The sequence below is a fragment of the Anneissia japonica genome, unplaced genomic scaffold, assembly GCF_011630105.1.
Source record: "Anneissia japonica isolate Jap-2015-1 unplaced genomic scaffold, ASM1163010v1 scaffold287834_len5846547_cov211, whole genome shotgun sequence".
NCBI classification, from domain to species: Eukaryota; Metazoa; Echinodermata; class Crinoidea; order Comatulida; family Comatulidae; genus Anneissia; species Anneissia japonica.
In genome coordinates, this window is record NW_022704992.1 from 4,770,231 (window position 1) to 4,789,876 (window position 19,646).

A 19,646-nucleotide genomic window follows, 5' to 3' on the forward strand; every position below is an offset into this window, starting at 1 on the left:
ACAGTTTAATAATTTGTCATTATCAATACTAATTATCATTAATGAAATAATATTCAGTCAGAGGGCTTATTTATGGTAATAATATGTATACTAAGCCTGAAGGTGGCGCTTTCCTACGCAGCCATCTTGGATGGTACACATACACAACTCTGCATTGCTCCGCCATCTTGTCAGCACTCTAGTTGTTCAATCTGTCTCTTATACACATCTAGATGTGTATAAGAGACAGGTTTATGTGAAGGCAAGATTCAAGAAGTATATTTGAAGAATTGGGATATACTTACGTTATTATGTATTAACCGTCTAATAATCAGTAATCGGCCTTTGAAACGGAATTAGCCTAGAGGCCTAGCTACCTCATTTGAGGGGTGTGTAATTTTGAAGTGCGTTGCGACACACGCTCAAAAGAGCAACGTAAAAGCGGTCGAAGTTAGTTTTGTATACCTGGAAACATATCTACACTCGAATTTACTCATTGTAAGTGTCAACTGTTGATAGAATAAATTTATGTGATGATTGTCTTTAAAGAAACAGTTCGATCAAGTTAACTCTGTTACCTGGTCAATGAACGGTGGTGGTAGGCCCTACCTAGCCGCCTAGCCTAGGCCTAGTAGATAAGCTAGGCTGGCCCTAGGTAGGTTAGGCTAGGGGCCTAGGACCTAACCTATTTAGTCTAAAAAAAGGCCTAGGCCATAGGCTAGTACAATTCAGTCCATGATGGACAAGAGTAGGCCTAGGGCCTAGGCTATGTTATGATGCATTAAATTCATATTTTATCTGGCTGGCTGAGCTGAGGGTGAGTGAGGAGGTATCCGATCATTTCGGTCGGGCCTGCATTTCGGTTGCGCTATTTTGGTTATGCATTTCGATCGCGGTGTATGGAGCGCCGAAGGCGCGACCGCGAATATATAGTAAGATACAGTACAGACACAAATTATCGCTTCGTATCTGCGCATAACCTCTCGTAATCTGCTCGTAGGTACGTTTTGAACGTAGCTACGAACCACTACGAAGGTCATTGTTATTTTAATTAGCTTTGCAATGATCGTAGGCTGGATCGTCGGGCTGATAAACAATGCGTAAACAATATTGAAATATAGTTTACCAGCTTTCAACACGTAAGCAGCAATTTACTAATAAACAATGTTAGATCTTTATTGCTTTTTTATATCTTACCTTATTATTAAATCGATCATGTTTTAAAACTGTGTTTAGTTCGCTAGCTGGGTAACCTAGTGGGCATTCAGTATGTTCGAATTTCGATGTCATTTAGGCTTACGTACGGCCTACATTTTCCCCTATAGAGGAGGCGAGCAGACAGTAGTTATACTGGTAAACTTTCCAATTCAGAGAATTTTGATCTGATATTATTGTTCTGGTAGTAGCAATTTTCTTCTTTTAAATAATACTGATGACAAATCATGTACAAATTATTACGATTTCTACAGATCACGTTGTTTATTGTTTACCATAATTTGAAGCAGAACAACCTGAAAGCGATCCAATACTAAATGGAACTATAGAAATCACTACCTTGCCGAATTAAGGCTAGTCATGCTAGACCGCATTTACTCCGTTTTTTACTCACTGTTGCTCACAGCTTTTCAACATTTGCCAAGAGGTTAACCTTTAAACATAGAGATATAATAAGAATACTAGAGCGCTAACTGCAATGTATTCGATGTTCGAAATACGCAGAACTGTGTGTACCATCCAAGATGGCTGCCATAGATTTAGCCAATCAAATTTCGCTAAGCACCATCATTTGCAATTGCGCCCTCAATTTACTCAGAAAGTTCAGTACAGCTAGTTACCCATATGTTTGAAACTCGATCGTTGCGGTGTTTTGGTGTAATGTACACGATTTTAGTTTTCATTCCTTGGTACTTTTATTTTTGATTAAGATGCTCCACTTGGCTTCGTTTTGGCTACAATAGTTTAATAATTTGTTATTACCATTACTCATTATCATTAATAAAATAATAGTCAGTCAGATGGCTTATTAATATGTAATAATATGTGTAATAATATGTATACTAAGCCTGAAGGTGGCGCTTTACTACGACGGCCATCTTGGATGGTACACATACATAACTATGCATTGGTGCGCCATCTTGTCAGCACTAGTTGTTCAATAGCTCTATGCCTTTAACCCATTCATGCCCATAAGCGCTTTAAGCGCTCTCTAATTATCGTCAGTATTTGATTAATTAATTAACAATAATTTTTTTTAAAACGTATGTGCAGTAATGTGTGCATGTATTTTCATTAAATATTCGAGAAAATATCAAAAATTTTTATAAAAAAATGTTTCTTGGTGCTTTTTTAATTAACTTGAATGATTAAAGTAATTAAAAATATGAAATATGATCGTTATTTTTGTAATATGATACCCTTGAACGGGAAGGCGCCGCCGTCAACACTGATGAATAAAATCGTCTAAAAATACACTTTTTTTCAAAAAGTAACAAATCTGACACTTTCCTATAATATAAATATATATTCAATATACATACTGTACCAGTTTTGGTTATTACATGTATCCTCATATTTCCACGTAAAATTAATTTTTTTTATGTGGCTGAAAAAAAAAACGTGGCTATCAACTTCGTCAGCGCCATCTTGGTTGTTTACAAAAATGAAAACGAACCCTGACATGACCGTTGAACTTTCGAACTTTTTTGGTTTCCCTGTGACATGCGCAATCATGACGTTGAGATCCATCATGTTAAAAGCTCGAAAATAACACCTTGATCGCCTATATTATCGTAATTTTTTATAATTTTTTTTTTATACCAACTGGATTTTTGAAAGATTGTTGGTGCGTTTTCCCACGTCTTTGTATGGGCGCTAGGCGAATAATTGATTTATGGATTTTACGTCGCGGGGTAAGTTAGGCTTTTTCAGGCTACGGTGCGTAGTGCAGTGAAGGTGACTGGACCGGCTCGTAAAATAATTGTAAATAAAAAATAAGCTAGGCCTAGGCTAATTAATTTTAAAAAAAATAATACAGCAGTACAAACAAGTTCCTGTCGTGGACAGCGAGTGGAAGAGGAGACTCCCATGAAGTCAAGTGTGCATTTTTCTTATTGAAAAACAGCTCCATACTTTAAATTAATGGTTTAAACTTGTGTTTGTCATTCACAAATTATCAAACAATGCATTGTTTATTCCAGTAAGCTACAGCAGTCTTTCTGCACATACAAATAAACAACATGCTTTTGCTTCGTAGGTTCGCTTCGCGTAGCCTTGCTTAGATTGTTTATATCCATCAGATTACGATGTATCTACGAAGCCTGCGCGCAGGTTAGATTGTTTATATCAGGCTACGATGTATCTACGAAGCCTGCGTGCAGGTAAAAGTGCAATATTTTGTGGCGGTACTGTATCCTAAGCAGTATAGGTCTAGGCCTGCCATTTGTTAAGCACGAAAATAGTCATTTTTATTTTACTACTTTTTGACTAATTTTAATGCAGTTTATTTTAGCATCAATTGGTATTACAGTATTTTCTTCTGATCTGATCCTGCAAAATTGAGGTGCAAGGTTTTTCACAAAAACAGTTTCCAAAATCTGAATAGATAACTACTGCAATGTTTGCTTGTCTCTTGGTTTTTTGTTATAAGCAATTTAATAATAATAATGCTTAAATATTTATATAGTGCCATTTCCAAATTATGTTCAAAGGTCACTGGATAAAATACAATGGTAAACCAGCACAAAGTGTAACTTTCTCTGCTCCCTGGGGAGTATACCTAGTCGTGCGCTACTTGCTTTGTGCACAAAACTAGTACATTTCAATGCCACAACATCCTACCAGGTACCCATTTATACTCGTGAGTAGAGCGAGACAAACATAGATAAAAGGACACAAGTGACTTCCACAGAAAGTGAGAGTTTCAAACCACTGACCTACTTACTTACAGTACAGTATATACCTAAATCTCATATTTACTGTTTTGGTTTTTGTTTGTTTTTTTTTTTTTTCCTGTAAAGTAAGTTTGAAAAATCTGGGCCAAGTATTTTAAATTCATAATTAATAAATATTATGAAATAGGACCCTTTTATCAGGCTTCAGTGGTACAGCAAGTACTTAAAGCAACTGGAAACATGTCCCTATAATTTATAAAGATATTTCCTGTACGTATCAATATTGTATGAAACAAAAGATATTGGGGATTTCCCACATGCTTTAGTAGCAGTAATGAGTTGTAGTGTCAACAACTGCTGTACAGTACTCCTACAGTAGTCAACTACAGTCTGTTGTAGACAATACAGTAGGATACGAGTGGTGACCTACTCAGTGGAGAATACAGGTACTGTATGGCGTCATCAGAAACCACATTTTTGTAATTTCATGGGATTTTCGCACAGCACATACATTATAATGCAATACAGTATACTATTGATCGGTATCAGGCCTTGTCATTTGAAAATGGCAGGCGAGCAAAAAAACACTCACCATAATTTTTAGGCGATTGATTATTTTGCGGGATGGCGCGGGGAGATTAAAGAAATACAGCAGATTAACGTTCAATCGCTATACAGGGCAATTAACAGGAGTCAACAAGACATCAACTTTAACTTCCAATATTTACATGTAGAGAAATAATAAAGTGCACTCTCCCAATACCGACTCCCCACCTCGGGACCGGTTACGATGTTCGGATTTTCGGAAAGTTTGGTTAGTGTAAACATATCTATTGAACCCTTTCCGAACAAGCTTGTTGACGTAGGCCAGATAGGCTACATCCTACTGTAGCTGGTGAAGTAGGCATAGGCCTAGCTAGAAAGTGTCCCGTCGGTTCGGTATGGCTAGGCCTAGCCTACGAAAAGTTAACATACATACAGTGTACAGTACCTGTTGTTTTGTGTACTGTACAGCAAATTTAATTACCAATAAAACGAATGCTTTTTATATTGTTTTTACGTGCATTTTCGGTCTGATATTAACCCTAAACCCAACACATTCTTCGTAGTCACAATGCCACTTGCTAGTCGGTTGGTTATTGTAAACATCAGGCATGAGGTCGCGCCTCCTAAACTCTGCCAGCTAATTGGTTTATTTTTTTCGTGGGGTCATGTGCTTGGCTGTGATGACGTCAGATCGCCCAAAGTTTCATTGCGTGACAGCTTGCAGTGATAGAATAAATTAATATTTATAAATTAAATCTAAATAAATTTAACAAATTTAAATTTTATTCTCTACAAATTTCCTCTAATTAAATTAGCAACATGTTTCTCAAAAGTGTCTTGTTTAAAGAATAAGTGAAGGTATGCATTTGTAACTTACACTGACGAATCAAATGACATCCAAATCCAAATGAACGTCTACAAAAAAATTCAGATATTTATTAAGGTAGTGTATGAAGATTTCATACAGTAAAGTGTTGTGTTTGCTTATGGTTTTAAAATATAATTTTTATTCTGTCATATGCCCCACAAAATTGCATGTCATGGTCAGGATGGTGCCAGGATCTGGGGATGGGGGGCCTAGGCGAGCGAAGCGAGCCTTACTTGAATGGGGGACCAGGGGCCGCCTAGGGCCCTGTTGGGTGTCCTGGGTGCGAAGCCACAGATTTTGGTGAATTTGTATATAGTTATTTGATAGGCAGGAAGCTCCTGGATATGGCTTCATGTAAGATTTGTAATGTCAAAATCAACTTCCAAAACCAAATAATTTTAAATAAGACAACAATAAGTAATTAAATTAGTATGCAATGTACTGTAACCATCAAATTTATATTCAAATCCATTTTCCATTTTATATTATTAAAAAAACATCGTATTAGAATACAATTTCAGCGAGCCAAATGGCTGAGCGGTTAAGCAGCCCTCAAAATTAGGAAAAAAGTATGTCGAAAAAAAAGTGAAAATCGCCGACGCTATAAAATTTACGCCGATTATAAAGTCAGCAGTTTTTAGTTTCTGCTACAGCCATGAAATCAACCCATGCTGACCTGTTATAGCAGTGATGGATGTCTTTTCAAGTCACCCAATCAAGCTGCAAAGCCTAGCCTACGTACTGATATTCAAATTCACAACTAATTATAACAACAAAAAAATACAGTGGAACCTCGGAATTCCGAATGACCAGAAAACCCGGAATTTCACGCTAAAGTTTTTTCAAATCCCAAAACCATTCCTATTCTTCCTTTAATAAAATACTTTCCGAAAACCCTCCCTATTCTGAATTCCGGACAATTTAATCGGTCTGGAACATAGAAATCAAATATAAACCCAACAAACAGTTAATAAACAAAATTTCCAGACGAAATAACGCAATAATAACTGTCTGTCAATCAACAACTAGACCTAGCACAACACCCTGTGAATGAACTGTCGTATAGCTAGCTCAGTCCCATCGCTGCCATAGAGATTATCTATTCATTAAAACTACACACCAGTAACCTAAACGTAAATGTTATGTAAATTGAAGGTTACGCCTTCCATTGTTTATAAAGTGCATTGCAATCAACCAGAAATGAAGACGGAACTCTAAGCAAGTTTTTACGACTGGCTCTGTTTCAGTAGACGTTTAATTTGGATTTGGGTGTCGTAATTTTTTTTTTTTTTTTTAATGATGCATCCTTTTATAAAAGATGGGCTCCCTATCCTATGATTGGTTCAATTCCTATCACTGCAGGTCTTTTTCTTACGACAAAAACAACTGCACTCAATGCCGTAGCCAGGATTTTCAAACAGTGCGGGACAATATCAGGGTGGATCCACTTTACATGTAAATTCAAATAATGTGGACCCATTTTTTTAACAAGATTTTACCCCAAAAATAGATTGTGACGAACATAAAATTATGATTTTTTTTTAATTGAGATACCAAATTGAGACCTATACTACAGTATGTGATTCAATAATTATCACAGGGTTTGGATGGGGTTTGCGGAGGGGGGGGGGGGGGTTTAGAGGTTTAAGGGGTTTAGCAATACCCCTGATATATGAGATCATGGTATTGATTAATAGTTAAGAAAGCATGACAGAAGGGTAAATATGTTTTAATAATCATGTATGTTTTTCTTTACTTCACAGCATGTGATCGAAGTGGACATGTTTTGGAAATTTGAAGTACACAGTACATCCCATGTGGATACTCTTTTAGAGAAGGAGGTTAGTGGAAATAGATCTTGCCTTTATTAAGGGATCACATAGAACCGTGCAATGTATTGATACTATATCAAATTTACCATATGATAGCAGTTTTGCCTTGGACATAAAAGTCTGTGATACTGTACATTTCACTTGGCAATTTAGGACAGTTGCTATAGATTTTAAAATGTATTTACAGTAGAAAAACAAATCAGTGAATTGTTACCGACAGCATTTGTTTTCACTAATGTGTATGTCTGTTTTTGTCATTTGAAAGCACCATAAATTCTGTTAATGTATCTAAAAATCTTATAATTTACAGAACTTTTACAAGTACTTTGTTAATTAGAAAAATGTTTAAAAAAAAAAAAAAAAATCTGTTGTCACGAGACTTCCTACTCCCTAAATCTGCTGCTGAGTGCTGCCGACTTTTAACAGTTCCAGTGATTAATGATGACATTAATTATGTCATCATTCCTGATGATGACATAATTAATGTCGAAATATTGAATCCCAACACGATGGCGTGTATTTCAATACTTGGAGTATGTATTATACTTTCTTAAGGGCTTTGCTAAATGATGTTATTGTTGATAAAAATGCTTTAAAAACAGACAGTTACTATTCATTTTCTCATGTCATACTGTAGGTAGGCCCTATACAGTGTTCTCTTGAAGCCGGTTTAGCCGTCAATTTCACTATTTAAAATTTTTCAATGGGACTATTATACATGACCACAACTTAACACAGCCTGTGGGTAGCTTTGCTATGTACTTTTTTAATAGAACGCTATAGTCTCCAACATTGTACATGAACTGAATTGTGCCGTAGTTCAAAGTGTACAGTAATTCAATGTTGGCAACTGGAATAGTAATTAGCACTAAAGCCCCTTTCAGACAGAACTACAATGTTGCAGTAAGCACACCAGCATACTTAGACCACCAAGCACCCTAGTAATATTGCTGCAATATTGCGGTAATGGTTATAGCCTTGCTCTGTTTGAAAGGGTAAGCTGGCCTGCGCATTGAAGCATAACCAATAAACTTGGTTAAAGTTGTAAGCGATTATGCGCGAGTTCTTTAATTTTTCACTCTTTCCACTACCATTCGTCTTTGTTGTCAGGACTGTGGTGAGAAAAATTGTTTTAATTCATGGGGACCAGGAAATTAATGCCCGGATTGACGGCACTATACAAGCTGGTTTAGTGTTGTGTTAAACATCCAATAATATGCCAATCTGTTGACCCTTTCAGACAGAAAGGCATCTGATTGCGGCAATATTGCGGTAACAAAGGCGCTGTATATGAAAGGTTATAGGATGTACAGTATGGCAACCATGCCATCATGTTTACTGCAGTATTGCTGCAATGCATCAGAAAAAGGCATGAGTCAATGTTTAAGTATCCTTAAATTTTCTTTCTACAGAACATCGGCATGCTTTTGTTACCATTTCCTGTTCGATCCTAAAACCAATTTTTCATGAAAATAATATGGACTACTGTACATATCTTGTAATATTTATTTTATAATGTAATTAAAACTAAACGAAATTTAACAGATTGTGAATGGGTGACACGAACACCTAGTTTTAAGCTTAGTATCCCCATAGTGGATTGTTAAACTGACTCATTAAGCGTATCCATTTTGACAAATTTAACCGGATGAATCATATTTGGTTTCCTATAGCATGTGACCCTAGCTGAACTATTGGATGAAGATGATGTATTACAAGAATGCAAAGCACAAAATAGAAAACTCATTGAATTGTGAGTAGCTTGCTGCTTTTGTTGACTTTCTTTGGATTAATAGAATTTTCAGCTTTTTTTGCTAAGTGTTAGATAAAATTGTTGTCAGGTTTTTCTTTACTTTCATTTCATTTCATTTATTATTTTCAGGAAATATAGAATACTATAAACAAAGAAACAGCCTGAGGATAACCTAAAGTACTTAATTACTATCGAGAGGTTCTCCAAACATAAACAAGACAACAAACGCACATAAAAATAGAAAGCTTAAATATAGACAAAAATAAAGTAGTGTACAAAATAACAATAAAATTTTAAAAATGCAGTTTTGGGAAGCCAAAAAAAAAAACAAGTTATTTATTAAATAAATGGTTACGAAGATGGTACTTAAAATTATAGTTATTAATAATTAAGTCTCTGACAGCAGTGGTAAATTGTTCCAAATATATGGAACATAATTAAAACATGAAAACTTTTGGCAATCGGTTCTGGCATATAAGTTTTTAAATCTAAAGTCATACTAATAATCACAAATTCTACCGAATACGAGTTAAATTACTATATAATTAATTTTTTGTATAAAATATTTGTAAACGACTTGATAGGATGAAGATTTTAAATAGTTTTAATCATTTAACTCTTTATTTAAATTGTCAAGACCCTGTTTTACATATTTATTAATTGTACCTTGTTCATTACCATACAGCACCTGCCGTCATAAATATTGTTGTTATCGAGGTAAAACACATCCTTGCGTTGGTTTCTAAGCTCCAATAGTATTTTCCATTTATCGATACATAAATTACTAAGTATTCAGCTGTATTTTATTGAATGGAGTCTTCAAAAGCAATTAGTTGACTCACAGGAAATAGGATGCGCCTTCAGCAGGAATTTTGTAAAAAGGGGTTGGCAACACAATTGTATTTTAGGTATCAAATCAAATTGCAGTTAATACACAAATATGTATGGTACCGTATTTTGAAATTATATTGACCATTGACTGCAAAATACAGTATTATCTTGCTTTATTGGGCTATTCTGAAAAACCTGGTTCTTTAATATTTTGATACTGTTTTACCCCTTCCCAATTTAGATTATTAAAGTTGTAGCTATATGTTACATGATTTCATAAACAAACCTTGCAGAGCTCTTGTCCATAAAATGAAATTAAATATATGCATATTGTCTTCATACATATGCCATTTTAGTTTCTTTAATGTAGATGAACTTAAAAAAAAATCATAATTAGATTTAATTTTAAACTTTATATTATTACTATTGAGATTTATTTAGATAAGCTTCAAGACCGTGATAACCAATTTGATGTGAACAATTATGTTTTTATTATATTTTGTTCACTTGGTATACCTTTTGATGCTTACCTTACCCTAAAACATGCTTGTTGTACAATGTTTCCATTTTGATTTATATTTTATTTTTCCTAATTTCGTAAATGTTTTATCTTGTTTTGTATCTAAATAAACATTTTTTTGTATGAAACTAGTCTCACTAGGACAGACATTATGCAGGAGATGTTATCTATGGTTACTGAAGAACCAGAAGAAAATGTTGAGGAGAAACTCCGGTACAAACATCCAAATATGGCCTGTGAGCTTTTATCATCCGATGTATATCAAATAGTAGATAAATTGGCAGATACAGAGGTGAGTTTTTAGTGGAAATGTAGTTATTTAATTGACGTGACAACTATTTTAAAGTATCAGCTTATGATTACTATGAATCATTTTTTAAAATATTTCCTATTGATAATGCAGCACTTAATAATAATTGATATCACTTCAGTCCACATTCGTGTACTTTATCCCACCCTAAAAATCAGATATTTTTCATTTTGGTGTTAGTCTGTTCACAAAGGACTACAGTACATCAATTTTTACAGAAGAATAAAATAAGACTAAGGACAGTTGTACTACATTTCCTTGCCATTTATTACAGTATGTTTTTATTGTTGCATTTTAAAACCACAACATTTCCTTTGCCTCTTTTATACAGATCACATTGCATGTTATACCAACTAACTAAACGTCATGTGGCTACTCATAATTCAGGGTCGCTGATTTGTCCCTAAGTGCATTAAAATTGTCAAAAATTGAATTGTATTCGTCATTTTGAGCTCAAATAATTGTAGATTCACTGTCGAAAATAGGCCTACTATAAGTTAAAATTAAGCTTAAACAGGAATGCACATTTAATAAGAAGTTGGGTTTTGACAATCATATCTACTTTTTTTTAATAAAAATATGAAGTATGTCATTTCACGGTCTAGTGGCTAAGACAAATAGTAGTTTCCACTGAATCACAGATCATGAACTTGATCTCTACAGCAGATTACTGTACAGGTAATTGAAATAAAAGTAATGAAAGTGATGCATTTTTTGACAGCATTGTCTAAATATACATATGTGGGCAATTTGATCTTTGATTGACCTTAAATTTTGTTTTATTACCATTTCCCATTGGTCGTAAGATATACACAGACAGGTTTGACTTCAGGTCTGTTGCAGCATTTTTTGGCTGGTTTTTACAGTTTAGCACAAAGTAGAAAATTTTTTAAGCTGAGTATAGATTTTTATGTTTTAGAGATGATTGAAGCTTGTTTTAGTAACAGGAGGAAGTAAGTAGTCTACTGATAGCTGTGTGAGTCATACCTACTGTACTGGTAAATTTACCTTGTGCTACAGTACTGGCCAGTATTGCAAAAATCAAATGCATTCAACCCGTTGCTTTTTTGTTGACAACTTGTTGGGTGTTGTTGTTGAACATGTTCGCTTTGTTGAAAGCTCAGGAATTGTTTATTCAGAATTCAACGCAAAGTGTTGTATTAACAGTTTATAAATAAACGGGTGCTAACAAAATAGCCGTTTGTTTATTACGAACTTACATAATAGTAAAGAAATAAGATTTGTTACGGTCGGTAGTTGGATTGGAGTCTGGATACTCTACAAAATAATAAAAGAAAAAACAGAAAGAAAAAGAAAAAAAAACCAAAGTGACTCACCAATATATCTCCTCAAATAAATCTACTAATACATCTAGGCCTAGTTTTAGGTTTAGTGCCGCATAGCATATTATCCCGCTAGACCTTGTCTTCTTATTAATTTTACCTTATTGCGCCCCGTTCCTAGGCCTTGTTATTTTCCCGTTGTGTTTACAATATAACCTAATCTTCAGTTTACAAATGCCTATAGGCCAAGTACACATTTATTTAATTATTTTAGGGGATTAAACATTATAATATTCACGAATAACAGCCGTGCGAAGGCATACAGGTCTAGGCTAGGACTATGTATTGCAGTGTACACAGAATCAGGAGAAAGATAAAAATACCCATCACCTAGTGATCTGCTATACGAAGTCAGCTGAGACAGCAAAAAAAAACGTTGGAGGTTCTCCATTCAGGTCATTGGCATTTTGACGGTATCAGTTTACTTGAGTGCAGATGACATTTCGTATGTCAACTTTTTACTTTCACAGATATATATACATTTATTATAATATTGGTTGGATTTATATTTTTATATATTTAATGGCTATTTTAATCCTTTTTAAATGATATTAGGCTCTCATATACAATTTGTTTGGTGTTGGGCACAACTTGCAACCCATTTTATGTGTATTTTTCAATAAAGTGAAATGAATGGATAATAATTCATTTCATTCATTTTAATCATTTATTTAAAAATCAACTCAACATACAGTTAAAGAAAATAAACATTACGTATTATAACATACAGTCGAAATAATTAAGTTATGTCAATTAATTTAAACAAATCAAATATCAGTGTATGTATCATTAAAAATAATTAATATATTTTCATAATTAAAACTCCATATTCAATGAAGTATTTGACAATTTCATTATTTACAGTATACTACTAAGAAATAATACCATTCATTGTTTTTTTTACTACGATTCAATTTTCTCATTCTTTCAAAAACTTTCATACGCACAGTACTCTTCATTCCGCAACTTTGAAATATAGGTGACCTGGTGCTTCATCTTCCATACAGTACTGAATTTATTTCGTCACACGTTTTGTATGTTTTATTTCTCCACTAATGATATTTTTTGTAAAGCCATAACCCAAAAGTTTGTCATCATAATAGTAAACCATTTGTCATCATTAACTAATTAAAGATTAGGTACGGATGTATATTTTTATAGCCCACTATTTTTTAGTCGCTCGTGGTGGGCCGATACAAGTCCATTGTACGACCGTGATGCGGTCGCATGCAGAACACAGTTCTAAGTGCATAGAGTGTTTTGTGCTGAAAGAGTTGCATCGCTTACTCTCACTACCACCCAGTGGCTCAGTGTACTGCTATGCTTGAAAATGAGTGCAGGCTAACACTAACAAGTCAATCAGCAATTCTACTGTAGTTAAATATTAATATTGTATTGTATAGATATTCATACTAATGATAATATTGTCCACATGGTTGAAACGTAAATAAAACTGTTTTGTTATATTAATACGATGGATCAAAATTCAAACAAGCAAGCTTGTTGCATGCAAGATCGTTGTCGTCGATCCAGGTCTTTGTGTGCGGTTGTTGTTGACATGCACTGGCACTGTATTTTTCGTAATCATAGGTCGATCTATTGAAGTGAAAAAGGTATATAATTATTGTGAATAGTTCATACGAAATTGAAATTATTAATGCTGCAAATCAGAACCTGCTGCTGCAGAATGTGCCTACGGTGCCTCAGCTATGCTGCATAGAGTAATAATAATAGGCCTAGGCTATATTTGGCATGGTTAAACGTTGTAAACTAGGCCAAGTCATAACCAATCTATAGCCTAGGCCTGGCGAGTGCATCAGAAGAACACAATACAATAATAAATGTTGGAAGATTCCTACTATAATATTTACCAATATTTCGGTCTCCAAAATAAATCAATGTTGTTTATTGATAATCATTGTAACACCGTCGCTAGATAGGCTAGGGTGTTGAATTAATTATCAACAGTAAAGTGACATGAATGCCTTCGTTAAATAGATAACGAACTTTCAACAACGCTCATTTCAACACAGCGCAGTTCAACGCGAACACAACGCAGCGACAATGGGTAAAATGCGTTGTGATTTTTGCAATAATACTGGCCAGTACTGTTACACTTGGCCAAACTTTCAAATCATTGTCAACTATTAACTGTATTCTGTTTAACTGAATCACTAGAATACCAGTATGTTTTTTACAGGAGAATTCAATCAGTGTCGTATATAAATCTTCATGATCAATAGAAATAATAACAAAAAAGATTTATAAAGCACCAATTCAAAATATATCACAGATGGGTAGGCAAAGAGTACTTTCCCGCAGTAGAGACTGTTGTTAATGTAAAAAGATGCTTTCACAGCTTTAAGTAAAGATAGGAACCCATGCCACTTCACTCTCTAATTTGGTCTACATGTTACATTTTCAACAGAAGTTGAAAATGGAAAAGCTTAAACAGTAAATCAGGAACTCCATCCAAGAAATTCTCTAGACTGAGAATTGCGCATTACTGTAGTAGTAGTATTGATTGAGACCATCTTGTTACAAATAGAAATTGCTGTAGATGAAGAATTAACTGACATAAGTAAAGATGATGTAAAGGTGAGTTTTGAAGACAAATAGTTAGGACACTGCCATTTATACCACTGAATTAACTACTCAACTAACATTATACTGTACATGCCTAATGGTCCATGTATCGTATTTATTACTATCAATGATAGCACATCTATATGTTAATATTTTGCCAATTAAATACTGTAGCATTGTTTTTGTTTTTGTATTTCAGTCACTGTCAAATCAACTATGGAGTTTCCTTGATAAAGAATCACCCCTGAATCCACTTTTAGCAAGTTTCTTTAGCAAAGTTATCTCCATGCTTATTTCAAGGCGGCCTGAAATGGTCGTGGACAATATCAAGAACAAGGAGAATTGTATCGGCATTTTTCTCAAGCATTTTGGTACATCCGCAATCATGGACCTTCTACTCAGACTTGTCACATGCATAGAAGTTCCAGAGCTTAGAAATGATTTTTTAGAAGTAAGTTCTAAATTATTGATTTAGTTTAGGGAGTTAAAACATGCTGGTAGTCTTGTGGATGGCAGTTATCATTATTTCACTTGAATGACATGCAAAATTTGTTGGTGAAAATTGAGTTAGAGCATGGTTAGAGGCTCTCCCAATAATTATTTTACCATGTACCAATGTAACCACCTCATCTGTCAACTGGGCAACTGCTCATTCGTTAATAAGGCTAAATGAGTGCACAAAGAAATAATGAATATTCCTTGCCAGTGAATGCATACCAAAAACAAAACCAGCCATTACTACAGTTCTGCAGGAGCTTTGTAAATATATAGTAACAATCTCCTTGAAATGCACAAGTATATATTTCTTTATTATTTTTTTTTCTGTAAGCTGAAAGTTAAGGGTATCGGAAGTTTCTAGGTTTGGTTATAAAATATTCTATTATGAATTGCACATATTCTACATAGGTTTTTGTTGTAAATGATCTTTCTAATATTCAGTACCTGAATGTTCCTCTGTGATTTCTCATTTAAATGTTTGCAGTTATATTAGGAAATAATAGAAAGTGCTACTACGAAATAAAGTACAGTACAAAAGGCAGACATTTTGTTGGATCAATTCCAAACTCAGTCAAGTAGAGCTTTGTATACAATTGCAAAAACAATGCAATAACATAATACTGTTACTAAGTACGATAAATTTGTTAAATAAAATCTGCCAAAAATAAGTCCCAGACTTCATGTAAAAACAGCCTGACTAGATTAAGGTTTTTACTTTAATAGTAATAAAACTGTTTTGTTATATTAATATGATGGATCAAAATCAAACAAGCAAGCTTGTTGCATGCAAGGCCATTGTCGTCGATCCAGGTCTCTGTGTGCGGTTGTTGTTGACATGCACTGGCACTGTATTTTCCGTAATCATAGCCCGATCTATTGAAGTGAAAAAGGTATATAATTATTGTGAAAATAAAATAAATAAAATCAAAAAATAAGTCCAGACTTCATGTAAAAACAGCCTGACCAGATTAAGGTTTTTACTTTAATAGTATGTCAAATTTATGTTGATCAGAAGCTGGGTGTCGTGATAAGGAATAATGTTGAATAAATAGAAATTGTTCATTTGTGCCTGTTTTTTACACTATCTATATTATACTGTAATCCACAAAAGAAAAATTTACCATTGGTTGCGATTCAGTTTGGAATAAGGAAACTAATCATACTGTAAACTAATTGACCCAGAGAGTAGTTATGGCCACCCAGCCTTGAAGTTGTTCACCTAGTCTAAAGCTAATTTCATGGCCTTCCACCAACCTATGTTAGCCTCCTTGCCCATCCTTAAAATCCACTCTTATTTAGTTTCTACCAATGCTATAACCCACCCACCCTTCTACAGCTACAACCATGTCAATGACCATAACTTACATCCACCTTGGTTCTCGTATGATTCTGGCATATAAAACATGTTTTCACCAATAAAAAATAATGTATGATATTTAATGTTAATGTAAAAGGGATTAAATTTCAGTAAATTCTAAAATTTCCTATTTTAGTGGCTGACCAATCAGAAGCTTATACAACGTCTGGTTGATCAAGTTGATCCAGAAGAGGATGACAACAAACATAGCAACGCATCACAGGCAATAGTTGATATCATTCGTCTCACAAGGGAACATATGTCACAATTACAAGAAAGTGCTGAGGTGGATCCTTTACTGAGTACAATAGAAAAGTAATGTATTTTTTCTTGCAGTTAAATTCAATTTAGTAAAAAAATAAGATAACAAAAAAGTATATGCTTCAATTGTATTTCACACAAAAAGTATTGAGTTCAAGATTTGGATTTCTTGGATGCAGTCAGAATGCTACTCTTTAGCACAACACAAATACATGTACCTCGGAGAAAGACTGGGTTGTAGTACATTGTTGGTTTGACTACTGTTTTTAAATAATTTTCATTTGTATTTTATAGGGAAGAAACTGTAGCTGAGCTTCTTGAGCACATGTTCCATGAGAAGAAATCCGAGTCAGCTTTAACGAATGGTGTCACAATATTATTGGCTCTTTTGGAATTTAGAAAATCAGGGTATGTTTTACAGTAAATTGCATCATATGGATATACAGAGTATAACCACTGGAGAACAAAAATGTTCAAAAGAATCAAAATTTTCCATGTTAAGGAAGGATGTTTTATGATCTTTTAACCAAGACCAAAATTTCTTTCACAAATTTTTAGTAGAGGTAATGAAACAAACTTATGTTGTGGACTTTGAACGGTACATTTCTATATGTAGGTTTCTAAGTCGAACGTCTATAGAATCTGATTTGAAAGAACAAGAAGTTTGAAACACTTCCGACATATTAAAACATGATAAGTAGATGTTATTTAAATCATAAATAATGATCTTTTTTTAGAAAATATAGCAAATTTTGTATTTCCATTTTAAGCCTGGTGTCCATAAAAATCGCTGAACGCAATCGCAGACAATTTTGGCGACACTGAGTGCTAAGAGTGCAGTGAAAATGCTGTTGCGACTTTGTAACGATTTTTATGGAACCAGTCTTCAGTTCAAATTATACAGTAACTTAAGCTATATTTACACTAGACACGATAACGACACAACAACAACATATTGCGTCGTTTTATACTCTTTACACTAAGTGCATTTTTGTCGTCTCGTTGTGGCGTTACCGTGTCTAGTGTAAATTGTAACTTAAACCAAGTAAAAAGTTCCAAACTCCTCAAAATGCAACTACACAAGCAAATACTAGTCAACAGAACTTTAATCATTTAAGCTTTGTCCACACTTTCAAATTTCATGTGACAAGTTGGAGTGATGTCCCCATGGGTATTGTAATGTCCCCATGGGCATTATGATGTCATCGTACATCTAAATATAGGTGTATCACATTCATAGTTATTTGTCACAAAAAATGTGATAGTGAGGACACAGCTTTTACCTGTATTGTCCATTTGATACTAATGGTAGTAGGCCTTCTTATGTGGACTTTTACAGCCCGGACGGGCAAGAGCAAATGACTCAACTAGACGCTGAGCGACTTGCCAAAGGAATTAGTGGTGTTCTGAAGGGATTATTACCAAAGCTGTGCCAAATCCATGATATATTAGTCGATCCACCAAAGGTAGGTATTACATCATAATTTTTTATTTTTTATACCTTTCATTTTTGACATCTGCCATATTTGTAAACTTGTCAGGTTTCAACCAAATGAATTAGATATTGACCAATGAGCATTTTTAAAGATCAACAGTTTTTATGTAATACCATCATTATTGATCACAAACTCCCTGTCTTCACTAGATTATTCACTCTTTGAGGATTAGAGGATTAATTGCATTGTGACTTTGGCAACATTAGGTCTGTTGATATTAGAATACAAAGAAGGTAGCATATTGCCACATCCTAGCCCAATTTGGCTAGTTCTTCAAAATTACTGACTAAAATGATGCAGGCTCATAATAGATATTTAGCATAAAAATTTTGAAAGTACGGTTTAACAATTACTTTTTGCAGCATCCACCTATGCCCACAACCACGGGCGAGTTAGATCCTCCATTTGGCAATTCTAGACTGCAAGTCTCCAAACTTATAGCATCGTTATTGATCACAAACTCACCATCAATCAACAGTGAACTAAGCAGGTTGGGAACAATGAAGGTCCTACTGGTGAGGTCCATTTTCTTTTATTGTATTATGTAACAGTAAGTTGTATAGGTTTTGATATTAAAAAATTGGGTCATTATATAAACATTGATTGTAATAAATTTATATTATATAGTATTTAAAAAGAACCAACTTGTGATAATGTTAAATGTTCCATTATTTATTATCTGGCAATTGTGATTGGAACATAAAAACCTGCTTATATCGTAAATGAGAGTATGCTGGTAGGGATTCCTTTTGACGATAGCAACAGCAGCATTGATGATAGAAATCAACAATATGTATACAACATTCAAAAAAAGAAATATATAATATATAAATATAAATATATATAACATAAAGCCCAGGGTACACATAGGTAAACTATTGGCTGGCAAACTTGTCTGTCATCCACAGTATGTGAGCACTTTTCTCCCTCACACAACCTACATTTTCTGGATCTTCATTAAAAATCTGTTGTGTTTTGTTGTCATTGAATCATGTCAAATGCCAGTGAATTATGTCATAGGCTAGTGCCTGGACTTTAGCAAACATAAGAAATAAACCAATGCACACTATGATCCATGCTAATTATGGTATGCTCCTATTCAGCTTATATTGTTGTATGACAGCCTTTACTATACATCTCAGTAATTATTACATTTTTTTTTTATAGGATCTGTTCTTTCAGTATTTGTGGAATAACTTTTTACATTTAGAAGTTGAAAAGTGTATTACAACTATACTCAGCAATAGTCCAGTGGAAACAGATGGAGAGAAGCCACAGCATCCCCTATTAGTTCAGGTAAAGTGAAACAAACAAGCAGTTTGTTTTTACAGTTCTTGATAATATTTTCTCCTTAGTCAATTCCCAGTTGGCTTACCAATGTAGCATTCTTATTCTCATGCATCTCTTGATTATAATGTTATTTATTTGTTCTTTATACTGGGTTTCCTCTTCAGTAACAAATTACTGTTCTTCCAGAGGGTTAATGCATTAAAGTATCACCAAAGAACAAATTTAAAAGAAAAATTTTGATTAAAGTCACAGTGCCCACTAACGTCTAGACTAGATGTGGTACTGT

General features: G+C 34.1%; 1 protein-coding gene across 4 annotated transcripts in view; it reads left to right on the forward strand.

Annotated features, from left to right (window-relative positions):
• Positions 1-229: 229 nt before the first annotated feature.
• The window catches only part of LOC117105060 (serine/threonine-protein phosphatase 6 regulatory subunit 3-like), a gene marked incomplete in the record, with an annotated part of 36,589 nt that continues 17,172 nt past the window's right edge, over positions 230-19,646 (forward strand). For 3 of the 4 annotated variants that reach the window (XM_033246069.1, XM_033246071.1, XM_033246073.1), the window contains 10 exon segments: positions 230-477; positions 7,047-7,124; positions 8,789-8,868; positions 10,352-10,511; positions 14,658-14,909; positions 16,450-16,628; positions 16,869-16,982; positions 17,890-18,040; positions 18,433-18,585; positions 19,238-19,366. In XM_033246069.1, coding sequence (XP_033101960.1) covers positions 7,065-7,124; positions 8,789-8,868; positions 10,352-10,511; positions 14,658-14,909; positions 16,450-16,628; positions 16,869-16,982; positions 17,890-18,040; positions 18,433-18,585; positions 19,238-19,366 — 1,278 coding nt within the window. 4 annotated transcript variants of the gene reach the window in all.